At 33.7% G+C, this 15,927-nt stretch overlaps 1 protein-coding gene and 1 pseudogene across 1 annotated transcript; both read right to left on the bottom strand.

Annotated features, from left to right (window-relative positions):
- Positions 1 to 3,245: 3,245 nt before the first annotated feature.
- LOC132046029 (receptor-like protein Cf-9) lies at positions 3,246 to 4,380 on the bottom strand. The gene has a single exon (XM_059436577.1). The coding sequence runs from the start codon at positions 4,296 to 4,298 to the stop codon at positions 3,621 to 3,623; it is 678 nt and encodes a 225-aa protein (XP_059292560.1). The 5' UTR covers positions 4,299 to 4,380; the 3' UTR covers positions 3,246 to 3,620.
- Positions 4,381 to 7,563: 3,183 nt separating this feature from the next.
- On the bottom strand, positions 7,564 to 10,422 carry LOC132046030 (receptor-like protein Cf-9 homolog; annotated as a pseudogene).
- Between the last annotated feature and the right edge of the window lie 5,505 nt (positions 10,423 to 15,927).

The raw sequence follows: 15,927 nt of genomic DNA, 5'->3' as shown, positions 1-15,927 counted from the left end.
GAGACGGTCTTGGATGAGAATACTTCACTGGAGAGGACTGCTCAATACCGAAGAGATTCTCAACTTCTATCTACCCTTGGGAAGCACTTACACCCTTAATTCTACCAACTTTTGGGTGTTTGATCCTTGATTCCCTCCTTGGATATGTGTTAGTATGGTATGGAGAAAATTCTAGAGGTTTATAGAGTATTTGAGAAGTGGGAAATGAGAAAAAGAAGGAGAAACCGTGCTTATATAAAAATAGAGTTCGGACCCGACCCGGAATATACGGTTCAATATACGGTCCGTACAATTTATACGGTCCGTATATTGGACCGTATGTTTCTTCCAGAAACTCCAGAAAAATCACCCTTCACTGGAAGGGTTCTACGGTCAAGTATACGGGCCATAGAAAATATACGGTCCGTATATGTGATCGTATAATCCCCCATTTTCCCGATTTCGTTCTCGTCGCTTCGTTTGATCTCGAATCCTTATGGAACCTTCTTGGTACTTGTGTAACACATCCTTAACAATCTAACGGACGTTATAACTCGTCCTCAAGACCCTACTAAATATTCATTAGTTCGATAACCATGAAATCTTTCCCAAACATAACATATACTTCACTTCCTTTTGACGAATCTAGTTTCACCAAGTCCTATGCCTCAAAAATCTTATCGTGTATACGTTAAGGCTGCCAATCGCCCTCTTGTAGTCATGAAGGCCTCGTATCCGACTTAACTAATGTTAGTCTATTCACGACGCAACGACATGAAATTGCCGAGGTGTAACAACGACCCTCACCCCACAACCATCCACCCCTCCACCACCCCCACGGGAAACAACCATCCAAGCAGAGTGTTAGGACTAACCCAAGGAGCTAGCAGCAATTAGTTTTCTAATTAAGTTAGTTAGGACTAAATGCGATAGAGCACAAGTACTTAGGACTAACCCAAGGAGCTAGCACCAATTAGTTTTCTTAGTTAGTTAGGACTAAATGTGCACCATTAATTGATAGATGAAGGATTATTAATGCTCCACCTCGAATAATAGGGACTATTTCAAGCGGAAGTTGAAATTTAAAGGACCATTTTAGGTCTTTTCTCTATCAAAGTATAGTTAAAAGTATACAAAGCTTAAAATCAGTAAAATACAAAAGGCTCGAACCTGTGACATTGGCAAAGTAATGAGTCCTCTCAACCACGGAACCAAGCATCTCAACTGTGTCAAGGGGGTTCATCATAACTATTTATTCGTATAACCTAAAATTTTACCTTACATATACAGTGTAATTTCCAGCGAAGGGCGTTCGGACGAACCCCTCGGCTCCACCTAGCTCTGCCCCTGCCTGTTAGAAGGGCGTTTTATTTCTATGCGACCTTTATATATACTTGCCAGAGTTTACATTTATACTCTAATCTTTTGATAAAATTAAATTTCTACGAGTCTCAAACCAATTTTGCACACTTGTAATCTCTTTATATATTTTGCTAAATTGCTTCTGTTTTTTACGGAAACATTCACTGAGACTGTTCGTCTTCATCTTGTCGACAGCGCTTTTGAGTACAGGTGCAGGCATTTTGACATTTGCTGGAATCAAATACCAAACAACTTTGATATCTGTGTGTACATGTGCAATGCCGTTAACTTGCATCGACTTATCTATTCATTTCCATAATCAATTATTTTGATATATTCATGGTAGAAATATAGTAAGTAGAACAACCAATGAGGACAAGGTATTAGAGGCATACACAGAATTACATTCGGAACACTTGTGAACAAAAGGGAAGGAAAACACATCATTTCCGTTTTTGCTTGAACTCCAGTAACCACGTCAAGGTTATTTAGCTCTTCAAGATCCAATCGTTTTTATTTTTTTCAGAACCTGTCGTTGTCTCTCAGACCAAATATCCATTACCCCAACTCCTCCTTATCCTTGACATTTGAAAATTTGAAAAATAAGATAGGAGTCAAATACTTGTAAATTATTTTTCGAAATATTGAGAGTTGTTATAGCTGGACCAAGCTAAAATGAAACTGTACGATGTGATAACATCCAATTACTAAATATTAGATCATCGATTGTACTTAGACCCTGTAATGATAACTTCCAACTAATTGTGCTAAAGATTTGAAATTTTATTCAATTGATTCCTCCACCTTCGCATGTTATATATAGTTAAATTTTTGCTACGTTAAAACATCAATTGAAGGCTAATCTTTTCCAAAATCTTCAATTTATTGAAATTATTGGAAATACAATTATGCTCAGTGTAGATCTTGCTTAATTGTTATAACAAACGTATAAACATAGATGCTTACAATAAACTAAAAAATCGGCATAGAGATTGACTTGAATACATGAAGTTCTGAAATCAAATCTTGCTCGAATGTTAACTTGTCTACAAGGGATTATTTCTTCTTCTATGGTTCCTTTGAGGTCGCTGCTTCTTTCTCCTTCACATAGTAATTTTGTGTTCCAATTCCACAACTATTCTTGCAAGCCATTTCGGATTTCCAGTTGAAACCATGAAATATATTATGGATAACCCAATACATAGTCCACTTCCATAGCCCATAAGAGTAGCTTTCCAAAAATCATTTAGAAATTCAGAATTGCTTTTTTGATCGATTAGTGTAGATACAATAAAATTTGTCTCTGATACATGATCATTGCCACAACCTTTCGAAACTGGGAATCCACGTAATCCATCATTACCTTCATATGAATTGTTCTCAAAGGCATGCAATTGATTCCCTTGAGGAATGCACCCTTCGAGATGATTGTGGGAGAGATTTAAGAATTCGAGATATGTAAGAGAAGCGGGTTGTTTTGGCATCTCTCCCGAAAGATGGTTACAAGAAAGGTCAAAGGATTCGACTACAGATAAATTTTCAAGTGATGATGGTATATGGCCTTTCAAGCCATTATGGGACCAATTTAGCACCCCAAGAGCAATGAGATCTCCTAGAACACTAGGAATATGTCCTTCAAATTTGTTATTTGAAAGATCGATAGTGATGCACAGAAACAAGATTCTCACAACTTGAAGCTCCAATCCCTTTGTTAAGATAGCTATCGAGTCTTCGTAATATCCATCTCCTTCATCAATCGATGCCTCCATTGTGTGATCAATTGTCCTCAGCTTTCCAGAGCCATACTGGGTAGTTTTCTGTGAAGGCATTGGAAGACAAATCTAACATTCAGGAAATATGTTTTTAATCGTTGGAGTTCTGATAGGTCCATGCAATTTGGCAAAGTAGATTTAACTTTATTCTCATTGGTCAATGAGATACAATTATATGAAAGATAAAGATCCGTAAGATACTTAAGGTCTGAAAACAAGCAGACTTCCACATTGCCACTAAAATTTTTTGATCAAAGATCAAGCTTTGTTAGGTTCAAAAGGTTTTTTATTGACTTGGGAATATGGCCTTGCAGTTGATTGCCATCTAAGTGAATCCAGACTAGTGTATTGTACTTGAAATCCTCAAGCTGACCAGAAAATTGGTTAGAACCCAAGTTTAAATAACTTAGTGATGGAAGTTAGGAGAATATCCATGATGGTATTGTTCCATTCAGGGAGTTACTTTCAAGGACCAAACCCTCTATGTGAGTGAGATTCGAAAGAGATTCAAGAATAGGCCCCCAGAGATTGCACGAATAAAGTACCAAAAGACTGCATTGAAGTTAGATAACCAAGAAACTTAGGCAAGTTATGAGAAAAATTCACGCCACCAAGATCTAACTCTATGAGAGATGCACTGTTGTTCCATTTGGTCTTTGGAAAATAACCACTGAGCTGATCATTCTCTCTCAAGTCAAGTGTTTCCAGGTCGGGCCAGTGAAAAATACTCTCTGGTATTATCCCATACAATCCTGTAAATCTCAACCTCAGAGTTGTTAAACACGAAGAGATATTTGGAGGAATGGTAGAAGAGATATTCACACCACTAAGATCAAGCTCTCTTAATTTGGTCAAATTCCGAAGGAGCAATTTAAAATAATGGGTTGCGAGTCTTAGCAATTTAGGACGACTTGCCGCAGATGTGGAGAGACGAAGAGGCTGTAGCTTGGAAAGATGAGAGATTTCAGAAGGAATTTGACCTGAGAAATATGAGTAGGAAAGATCAAGATATGTCAAGGTCGAGAACCTACCAAATGTAGGCGAGATGTAAGAATTGGAGAAGTTATTCAAAGAAAGGTTGAGCCTTTGGAGATGAGAGTTGGAATACGCTGCTATTGGAATGGATCTTCCCTCCAAGACAGCTGCAACTGAGGTCAAGTTCAATGACATGGCCAGTGATCTCATCGCATATCAGTCCGTCCCATAAGCAGCAATTTCTGCTCATGTTCCATGGACTCGTTTTTGCGTAAGATTTCTGACCTTTGTCATCACACCAATTAGTCAAAAAAAAAAAAAAAAAAAAAAAAAAAGGGATATAAAAGAGTAGGCATTTTCTTGAATTTTAGAAGAGAAATGCCGTCATCTTTGGAGCACAGATGAGGTATGGATGAAGAAAAAGAAATCTGACAGAAACAGAGAAAGAACAGAATTAAGAATTGCCTTGTGTCCATGTTTTGTCACAAAGATATAAAAAGTTCGTATTAGTGAAGAAATCAAGAATGCTAAGCTCTGTTTTAGCTTCCTAATTAATATCTTAGCGATTTATATAGGACGATTTTAAATAGTGGACTTCCTAAAGATCCTGCCCAATTTCTTGAAGATTTAGAACGAAAGATACAGCATCTTAAAAAGTTCACTTTGAAATATAATATTACAGAATCGGTTTAAGCTAAAGATCTTTTTGGTCTCAGTAGATTAAGCCAAGAAAGCTTGCTGCATCATATAGTACTCCTTTCTATAAAACCAACAACTAATAAGAAATTGTGCATGTCTTTTTGACAAGTTTTATTTTAAGTGAATAGGTTAAAACACACCTAAGCTCTTACACCATCGTGATTTTCATACCTCAACTATCACACTTTGTTTATTAAAACACACCTCATTACTTAGCCACATGTGCGTCTAATACATGCTCCGTTTTAACCTAAAAAAGTGCCAAGTGGCACCCCACGTGGCTATTCATTTCCACCTAATCAGAAATTAAATATTTTATTGGTTAAAACTTAAGGGGATAGAACGACTCCGTTGTTGGTATTTTGAAGCATCGATTTGAACTGGGTAGTTCACATAAGAGGTGTGGGTGTTGGATTCGATATATGCGTATTGTTTTAGAGTAATTGTTGAGCTTAGTGGGATTTAGCTTCATATTTGGAGAGCTTTGGGTGATTGAAGAGTCGAGCCGCCATTGCTAGTCGTTGAAGCTTTAAAGGTTTATTCAAATCTGAAAATTTTGCTTGAGAAAGCAAATGGGTTTTGTCTAAATCTGCAGAAAACAAAAATTGTTAGTCTAAATCCGGAATTTGTTTCTTTTGCAACTGATGATTTGTTTTAATATACAGGGTGTGATTGTTTAGGTATGTAATGGGAATACTGAATAGTTAAGGTATGAAACTCGCGAAATCGTGATAGCTTAGGTGTGTTTTAACTATTCACTTTTTATTTTTCTTACTTAGTATTCAAGATAACCTCGTCAGATATGAATTTAAATAAGTCATATTTTCTTCATTTTAAGTCATATTTTGTCAGTGTAAGAAGATGAGGGTTTGATTCCTTACTGCCTGACTTATTTTAACAAATGAAAAAGAAAAATTTAACACATATAAATTTAAGGTTGGGCTCGAACTCTTGATAGTGATTAAATGAGTGATGTGTTTGACTGGTTGACCTACCAATTGCATAGGTTCCAATAATGCCGACTTATATATCATAAGTTTTTTATTTTTTTTATTTTTTTATTCGTAGTATAATTTTTCGACCAAGCAGCATCAGTTGACATTGGTTGGCCTCTGCCCTTCTCCGAAATCCATTAGTCCAAGTAAATTAAATTGATGCCGCGTAGGGACAATTTAAGAGGGAAGCTGTCCCTAGCTACTACATTTAAATTCGAAATCTTTAAATATTAAGGGTGAAAGGATCTTATTCATGTTACCACATCCCGTGGTGGTTATTCTCGAGTCACTACACGAGTCTTCATCGCTTTGGCTGCTTTTCTTTTTCGTCTTGCTTTTTCTTTTTATATTCTATGTGAATCACGAAAAGCACAATCAATAATTATTTTTCGAGGTCCACTTGAATATCTCTGTTGAAATGTATGAATTGTTATATCTTTTTGCTTAGATCGTTGTCCCACAAGATAATTAAGAATGTTTTTTTTTTTTTTTTTTTTTTTTTTTTTACCAACAAGATAAGAATGTTAAGCACTTAAATCTTGTATCTTTTGATTTGTTAAATATTTGAGAGGTGATGATGCATGTGTTAATTATGGACTCTAATTAAAGAACGTAAACTGTCCATGCACTTTCATGACTGGGATTTGTGTCACAAATCACAATCTATATGCACCACTTGGCAAATAAAATTTTCTTCCGTTCTCTTCTACTTTACTTTAGCAAATCGAAAGAGAATTAAAAAAAATTCAATCTATATGCACCACTTGACAAATAAAAGTAGTACTCCTCCAAGCACCTGCATGTTTAATTTTGAGTTTGTTTATCGGGTAAATATACCTAAATGAATATTTGTTTCACATCGGTATTTAAATTTTATATCGTAATTGCAATTTATCAACGGAAAATGCTTAAATATGTCATTGAACTATAAAAAGGTACCATTCGTGTCACTCGTTAATAGTTGGGCTCAAAAATTCCACTTTGCTTTTTTACCATTTTGGGTCACATATGGCATTACTCACTAACAGAACTCTACTACTACCAGATCATGTGACATTATCTATACCTTTCATTTTACGAGTGACATATATGAGTCATTTCGCAGTTCACTTGCATATTTGAGCCTTTTCCCAATTCCTATATAAACCTTAATCTTTTCTAATTTTATGTAACAAACTTATAAGCACAAGTTTATCCCTTACATTAAAATGCTCCCTGTGTTTTATGGAAATATTCACCGAGATTGTTTCTCTTCATTGTGTCAACACACTGTTATGTGCGTACATGTGCGATGCCGTTAACTTGCATCTAGCGAACCACATAAACTTATCTACCGATCTCCATGATCAAACATTAGGATACATCCATGCTAGAAAAACAGTAAGTAGAACAGCCAATCAGGACAACTTATTAGAGATGTACATAAAATTATGTACGGAACACTTGTGAACAAAGAGGAAGAAAAAAAAAAAAACGTGTTTCCATTTTTGCTTAAACTCCAGTAATCAGCTCAAGATCTTTCAGATCCTTTAGCTTTTCAAAAGTAAATACTTTCTTTAGAAACTTTCTTCAACATCCAATCTTTTTCTTCAGAACATGTCCTTGTACTCTCTACGCCAACGTCTTCCTATCCTTGACGTCTGGAATTCTGAAAAAACAATATGGTGAGTCAAACATCCAATTACTAAATAATTGTATCATCAATTGACTTAGACCCTGTAATGACAGCTTGCAAATAATTTTGAAGACCTGAAGTTGTGCACTCAAAATTTATAACTTCTCTAGTAGCGATTATTTCTTCTTCTGTAATTCCTTTGACTTCGCTGCTTCTTTTTCTGTCGCATGATGATTTTGTGTTCCAGCTCTTCAATGATTCTTGCAAGCCATTTCGGATTTCCAGTTGAGATCATGAAATAGACAATGGATAATCCAATACATAGTCCACCTCCATAGCCCATCAGAGCTGCTTTCCAAAAGTCATTGAGAAATTCATAATCGCTTTCTTGATCAACTGCGGATTTGGTATAATTTGTCTCTGGTACCAGATCATTACTGCAACCTTTCGAAACTGGGAATCCATGTAATCCATTGTTACCTTCATATGAGTTCTTCTGAAATGTAGTGAATTGACATCCTCCAGGGATGCATCCTTGGAGATGATTGTGGGAGAGATTTAAGAATTCGAGATATGTAAGAGAAGCAAGTTGTTGTGGTATCTCTCCCAAAAGATGGTTACAAGAAAGGTCCAATGATTCGACTACAGATAAATTTCCAAGTGATGATGGTATATGACCTTGCAATCCATTACGAGACAAATTCAGCACCCGAAGCGCAATGAGATCTCCCAGAACACTAGGAATATGTCCTTCAAATTTGTTGTTTGAAAGATCGATAGTGGTGTACAAAAACAAGATTCTCACAACTTCAAGCTCCAATCCCTTTGTTACGACAACTACCGAGTCTTGATAATATCCATCTCCTCTATCGCTTGGTGCCTTCATTGTTTGATCAATTGTCCTCATGGCTTTCAAATGTTGAAACATACTCGTTGGTAAGTTTTACGAATGCATTCGAGGAGATATCTAACATTCAAAGCTGAGAAAATATATTTTAAATCATTGGAGTTTTGATGGGTCCATGCAATTTATTGGATCTCAAGCTTAGAGCTTGCAGCTTTGGCAGAGTTCCCAACCACATGGGGAATGTGTCGTTGAGGTGATTGTCTCCTAAATTAAGAACTTGCAACTTTTTGCAATTGGCCAAAGATTGGGGAATTTCCCCCTCCAGTTCATTGTCATGCAAGTTGAGACTTCTAAGTGGACTTCCAATTCTAAAAGTTGTTGGAAGAGTACCGGAAAGGTTGTTGTGCTGCATATCAAGAACCTCAAGATGACCACTCATGGTGCCAAAACATTGCGCAATTGCACCCTTCAGATTGTTTCTACTGAAATCTAGAATTTGTAGTGATGTTAAATTGCAAATAGATGAAGGGATCCCTCCACCAAGATTATTTTGTGATATCTTTAAAACCCGGAGGCCACTAATATTACCAAAACATTGCTGAATTTTCCCCTTCAAGTTGTTTCTCATTAGATACAACTCTTCCAATGATGTCAAATTGCAAAACGATGAAGGAATTTCCCCAGTGAGATTATTAGCATCGAGAGACAGAGCTTGCAAATTTCTTAAATTGCCAAAAGAAGCAGGAATTGATCCAGTAAGAGAGTTATTCTTCAAACTTGTATTAGTAAGAAACCTTAGGTGTCCTATTTCTTCAGGAATAGAGCCAGAAAGGTGATTGTCAAAAAGATACAAGACGGACAAGTTGTTCAAATTCCCCAATGAAGCAGGAATAGAACCGTTAAGAGAGTTAGTACCCAAATTTAGGTCATTAAGAGATCTTAGGTAACCTATTTCTTCAGGAATAAAGCCAGAAAGATGATTTCCATAAAGATCCAAAAGGGACAAGTTGTTCAAATTCCCTAATAAAGCAGGAATAGAACCATTGAGAGAGTTATCACCCAAAGCTAGCTCAGTAAGGGACCTTAAGTAACCCATTTCTTCCGGAATGGGGCTAGAAAGTTGATTATCATAAAGATACAAAATGGACAAGTTGTTCAAATTCCCAATGAAGCAGAATAGAACCATTAATAGAGTTAATATTCAACTTAGCTAACCTATTTCTTTAGGAATGGAGCCAGAAAGTTGATTTCCATAAAGATTCAAAAGGGACAAGTTGGTCAAATTCCCCAATGAAGTAGGAATAGAACCATTAAGAAAGTTAGAACCCAACGATAACTGAGTAAGAGACCTTAGGTAACCTATTTCTTTAGGAATGGAGCCAGAAAGTTAATTATCATACAGATACAAAATGGACAAGTTGTTTAAATTTCCCAATGAAGCAGGAATAGAACCATTAAGAGAGTTAATACTCAACTCTAGCTTGGTAAGAGACCTTAGGTAACCTATTTCTTCAGGAATGGAGCCAGAAAGGTGATTTCCATAAAGATACAAAAGAGACAAGTTGGTCAAATTCCCCAATGAAGTAGGAATAGAACCATTAAGAAAGTTATAACCCAAAGATAGATTAGTAAGAGACCTTAGGTAACCTATTTCTTCAGGAATGGAGCCAGAAAGGTGATTATCATACAGATACAAAATGGACAAGTTGTTCAAATTCCCCAATAAAGCAGGAATAGAACCATTAAAAGAGTTAGTACTCAACTTTAGCTCGGTAAGAGACCTTAGGTAACATATTTCTTTAGGAATGGAGCCAGAAAGTTGATTTCCATAAAGATACAAAAGGGACAAGTTAGTCAAATTCCCCAATGAAGCAGGAATAGAACCATTAAGAAAGTTAGAACCTAAAGATAGCTGAGTAAGAGACCTTAGGTAACCTATTTCTTTAGGAATGGAGCCAAAAAGTTGATTATCATAAAGATACAAAATGGACAAGTTGTTCAAATTCCCCAATGAAGCAGGAATAGAACCATTAAGAGAGTTAGCACTCAAAGCTAGATAAGTAAGAGAGCTTAGACAACCTATTTCTGCAGGAATAGAGCTAGAAAGATTATTCTCATAAAGATACAAAATAGACAAGTCGGTCAAATTCCCTAATGAGGCGGGAATGGCACCATTCACTACAACACAAAGGTATCTATAGCTACGAAATCTAAGCTATGAATTTAAAAATCGTAGCTATTACCTAGTAATAGCCACAAAAATATGAATTCTGTAGCTATCTACAATTTCGTAAAAATTCTTAGCCATGAGAATCAAATTGACAAAGCTAATTCCTCATTTTTGCTATAATTGCTAACAATCGTGGCAATAATTATCTAAATAGCTACAACTTTATTGCTACGACAAACTTTTATAGCTGATCATAAGTTTTTGCCACGCGATAAAGTTACCATAGCAATAGTAACCTTTTAGCCAAAATAAATTATTTGAAACAAAATATTGTAGCTAAATAAGTATTTTTGCTTCAAGTTATAAAACACTGTGGCAATAGCTAAAGGATATAGCCACAAATTTTTTGCTATAATAAAATATTGTAGCTAATATTAAATTTTTGCCGCGGGTTGAAACTAACTGTGGTGATAGTAATCTTTTAGCCATAATAAATTATTTGAAGAAAAATGTTGTAGCTAAATAAATATGTCTGCTTAAACTTTTAAAAATATTGTAGCAATAGTTAAATGATATAGCCACAAAATTTTAGCTACAATAAAATTCCGTAGCTAATTATTATTTTTTGCCACGAGTTGGAACTTTCTATAGTAATAGTAACCTTTTAGCAACAATAAATTATTTGAAACAAAACATTGTAGCTATATAAACATTTTTGCGTCAAGTTACAAAATATTATGGCAATAGTTAAATGATATAGCCACAAACTTTTTTTTATAATAAAACTCCGTAGCTAATTATTAGTTTTTGCCAAGACTTGAGATTTGTTGTAGCAATAATAACCTTTTAGCCACAAAAAATTATATAAAATAAAACATTATAGCTAAATAAATAATTTCGCTTCAAGTACCAAAGAGTCGTGGTAATGCCTGGCATAATAGCTATAATAATCAGTTTTAGATTCTGATTTGATGTCTTCAATAATATTATCAACTAAGGTAACATCAGTTTTGATAATAATAATTAAAAAAAATAAGTCTTACCTAATTAATATGTGAATAACTAAATATATAGAACTTAAACAGCTATAATATTGTATCAATTACATTGTATAACATATTGTATTTTTCTAATTTAGACAATAAAAAGTGATATAATGTACAGTCAAATATTCTCTTTATAATTTATTGATTATCATAAATAAATCATATACAAAATCCAAAAACTAAAAATTTAATATGATTCGTATCTTTTACGAGTCTTTTCTCTTTTCGACTACATCCGATATTTTATAATACTTAAACTACTACGAATTATATTTTAAAATTTCAATAATATGTATAATTGATATAGAAGTGCATAACAATACTAACTAGTATATCATAATTCATATTAAACGAAGAATTACTTGTAATTTTTAAATATAATTTAAATTAATATCTAATAATATTTATTACATTTTGAATCTTTAACTATATTAGATTTAAATAGCTGTGTTCTTGGATTTATTTATTGATCACTTTATATCCAATTAAATAAATAAAAGTTATCAATTTAATGGTTTAATGCTATTCTAATAACTTGATAGTTATCAGGAATCTAATTAAGCACTTAAAATTAAAAAAATTAATATAATTGACATAGCAGCATATACAAACTAACAATATTATTTTTGACGAAAATAGTTTTAAAAAAAATATACACTTTAGTTATGAAATCTATCGCTAATTTGGCGCTAATATTTAAATGAAATCTCGTTGTCAAGATTATTATTGTAATAATTTTTTATAGGCTATATTTTTCTAATTATGTAACATTTAAGAATAATGTTTTTCTTATATCTAGTTACACTAACAATTAAAAATTTAATATGGTGATATTTAAGTCCATTAACAAAAGTGATTACTGTACAATATTTATTAAATAAGTATTATCTATAAATATGGTTGATATTTTCATATAAATATTTAATTTGTGGCATATTTGACATACTTATATAATTATGATTCTTTTTATTTTTTAATAGGTAATAGTACTTAATTGTATTACTTACATTTATTTACATTACAATATTTGCATATAAAGAAGTTAAAAAAAGGTAGAAGTTATGTAGTACAAAACTAGAAAAGAACGGAAATTGAGTAGTCAAAAAATCCAAAACCTAGTCCTAATGCTTTCTCTCCAGCCGCCCCATCCCTCCACGTTTCCTGTTTCCTTTGTCGATTCCTAACACAAATCTTTATTGCTCCATATCAAAAGATTATAAGCGGGTCTTTGGTGTTATGCAACGGAGATGGCTAATTGGTTTTTTTTAATTACACAATGGAGGGGCAAAAGTGTTGTATATATTTTAAGTGGTGGTTTCTCTTGTATTAGATCTCTATAGCTGGTCTGCTATAAATTTTGAGCACTTTTTTTTCCTATTTGAATCTCATTCTTTTTCTTGAGGATTTCACTCTTTGTCACTATATTTTTTTGGTTACTTTTTTTCATTCCTCTTTATTGTTTTTAATGTACACTTCAACTTTCATTTGTAACTTATGTTGGACTCAGTAGAAGCATTTTTATTCTTCTTCTTAGTTAATAGGAAGAGAAAAAGTTTGAATCTTTATGTTCATTTGTTAGATTGGTATATTAATAATATTTTATTCATTTTTGGTTTAAGCTTCTGATATGTGTGATTCAGGAGATGCTTTTGATGGAATTAATCTTACTCGTTTTTCAAGGTAGGTGGTTTTTGATTTTCCTACTTAATAGTTGCAGTTTATTGAGTTGAATGAACTCTCTTGCTATTTCTTAGGGATGTTGTTGCTCATGTTAATATTTTTATGTTTCACTGTTATCCATCTATAAATCATTCATGAAACAATAATGTAGAAATATGTTTGTTTCTTAATTGAGGTTTTGTTAGAAGAAACTCTTAGCGTAAAAGAACGAAATGTACATGAAATAATTGGAGTTTTGATATCCCTTTTAATATTACTTAGAGTTTCTTTATGAAGATGTGTAAAGATTTTTCATGAGGATTTAATCGATATATTTCTCATAATATATGATCAACTGTTAGATATATTTATATAGTCATTCGTTATATTTCTGATGTTTTTACTTTATCAAAATTAACAGGCAAATTTATGAAATTACTAGAGCAGCAATGACAAATTGGGGCGTATATTGATCAAATTAAGATGCAATTGGAGGTTGCGTAGGAGGAGAGAAATAAGAAGATTGTGCGGGTTCTAGTCTCAAGCAAGATACTGCTATTGTAATTGGTGTCATAGATGAATTATTTATTGTGAATATTTGAAAATTTAGATATGTAACAATGTGTAACTTGAGACCTATTTTGGAATCCAAAAATTTTGATTCGTATAGAAGAATTATTCTGATTAACAATGCTTTGCGGCATATTCTTCAATTTGCAGCGATGAAATTTTAGAATTTGTAGCTAATTGTATGTATAATTTCCAAAAACAAGGTTACACATTTCACTTCTCGTAGCAAATGAAGAAAACTTTTAGCTATAATTTCATATATTTTATGGCTAAAAGAATCGATTATTAGTTATGACAAAAATATTTGTGGCAAATAATTTAATTCATAGCTATAGATTTTTGAACTTGTAGCTAAATGTAATTTTGTTGCCACGAGACTGGACTATAAAAATAGCCACCAAATTTGTATTTTTGTGGCAAATAAATTAAACTTTTTGCTACCAAAGAACACACTATAGCTATAATTTAAAGATTGCTACGAGTTTTATTTGTCGTGGCAAACGAATAAAATTATTAGCTATAAATATATTTTTCGTGGCAAGAACATTTTACCGTCATAGCTACAACACAAAAGAATCCGTAGCAATAAGTATTAGCCCCTAGCCACGGATCATGTAAAGTCTGTGGCTAACTTTTAGCTACGCTACATATTGCTATGGATGCTACGGAAAGAAATATTGTAGCTAAAGTGTTTAGCCACGAAAATTTTCATATTTAGCTACAGTGTATTTCGTAGCTATATATGCATTTTGTTGTAGTGATTTAAAAGGTTGTCAAAGATGTAAATCTTCTGGAGCTTGGCTAGTGAGCCAATTTAACACTCCAACTTACAAAATGATCATCTAGATACCTCCAAAATTTATGTGTCACGCCAGCATTTGTGTTTATGTGTTCAACAATCTGACTTTTTCATTGACACCCGAAATTTATAGTGTTTTGAAATGATTCACCATCCAAATAAGGGTTTTTCTGTGAGCGAAAAAAATGTGCTGTCAAATGATGAGTTAATTAACTTGGAGGGATTGTCTTCCTTTTGACATTATAGTAATAGAGTATCCAAAACCATCCAAGCACTCACAAACAACAACAGAGAAAGGAAAAAAGAACCAATACAGACACAAAATGATTACAAAACTAACCTGCGTGTGTGAGTTTGTGTTTATGTTGTCTGATTTGAAATCTAAAACTGTTTTTAGTGTATTATATGCTATAGCAAGTTGCAAAAGGTGGAGCAAAGGATGTAGAATTATTGTTTCAACATATGTTCAACGGAAAAGGCTCAAATATGCCATCGAACCATCGGAAATGACTCATTTTGTGCCACTCATCAATAGTTTGGCTCATTTATGCCATCCCCGTCACAAACGGATTATAATGGATTTGATTATCCCTATGTTCACCTTTAAGATTTATCCGTCTTGTGAAGTCCAAATATATTTGTTTAGAAAAGTCAAACCATTATAATCCGTCTTCCAAAGTCGAGTTTGTATAACTCATTATAGAATTTTATATTCTCAATGAGAAAATAGTTATTGTGCACCCTAACGTTTTGCCAGTTTAATTATGACGCATCCAACCTTAACGGACGACCTATTACCCCCCTAGACATACTTTTAGTTCATTATATTGGTCATTATCTGGTGAGCTGGACGGGAAGGTGGGAACACAGAGAAGGAGCGCGTGAGGGGTATATTAAGCTCGGCTAACTCATTAATCTTTTGCCACGTGGCACTCCCAACTGTTATAGTTCTTAATCCCCTAATTATATCTCCATAATTTGACCCATTTCTGTTACATCCTGTATCTTCGAAGAAGCACTTATCAAATTTGAAACATAAGTACGTTGAGTTATGTTTAAGTAAAACCACTTTGGATTATAAGAAAGCTTTATTAAGTATATTTAATGAGTGAAGGATGTATATAAGGTATACCGGAAGGTTTTATAAGGAAATGAGTGGAAGAAATGGAGTAGTACGACTTTGGAGAAAGGATGGGTAAATTTTCGTGTGAAAATTTTGGTCCAACTTGAGGGAAGAATATCTCTTAGCATATAAAATGAAGTTCGTCGAGTCTAGTTTCCAACGGAACAAACCGCTCGTCGATAGGATATCGGAAGTAGAGAATTATGGACATTCAAGTTTGGTGACAAAAAAAACGCATGCTCATTTTGCACGAAAAATTTTTGAGCTACAGAAAACCCCAATTTTAAACCCTTTTAAAAGGGGGAAACCCCATTTT

This window comes from Lycium ferocissimum, unplaced genomic scaffold (assembly GCF_029784015.1).
Source record: "Lycium ferocissimum isolate CSIRO_LF1 unplaced genomic scaffold, AGI_CSIRO_Lferr_CH_V1 ctg9069, whole genome shotgun sequence".
NCBI lineage: Eukaryota > Viridiplantae > Streptophyta > Magnoliopsida > Solanales > Solanaceae > Lycium > Lycium ferocissimum.
This window is presented reverse-complemented; position numbering and strand designations above follow the sequence as displayed.

Coding starts and splice junctions, on each gene's coding strand:
- LOC132046029 (XM_059436577.1), bottom strand. CDS start 4,298: ATGAGATCACTGGCCATGTCATTGAACTTGACCTCAGTTGCAGCTGTC.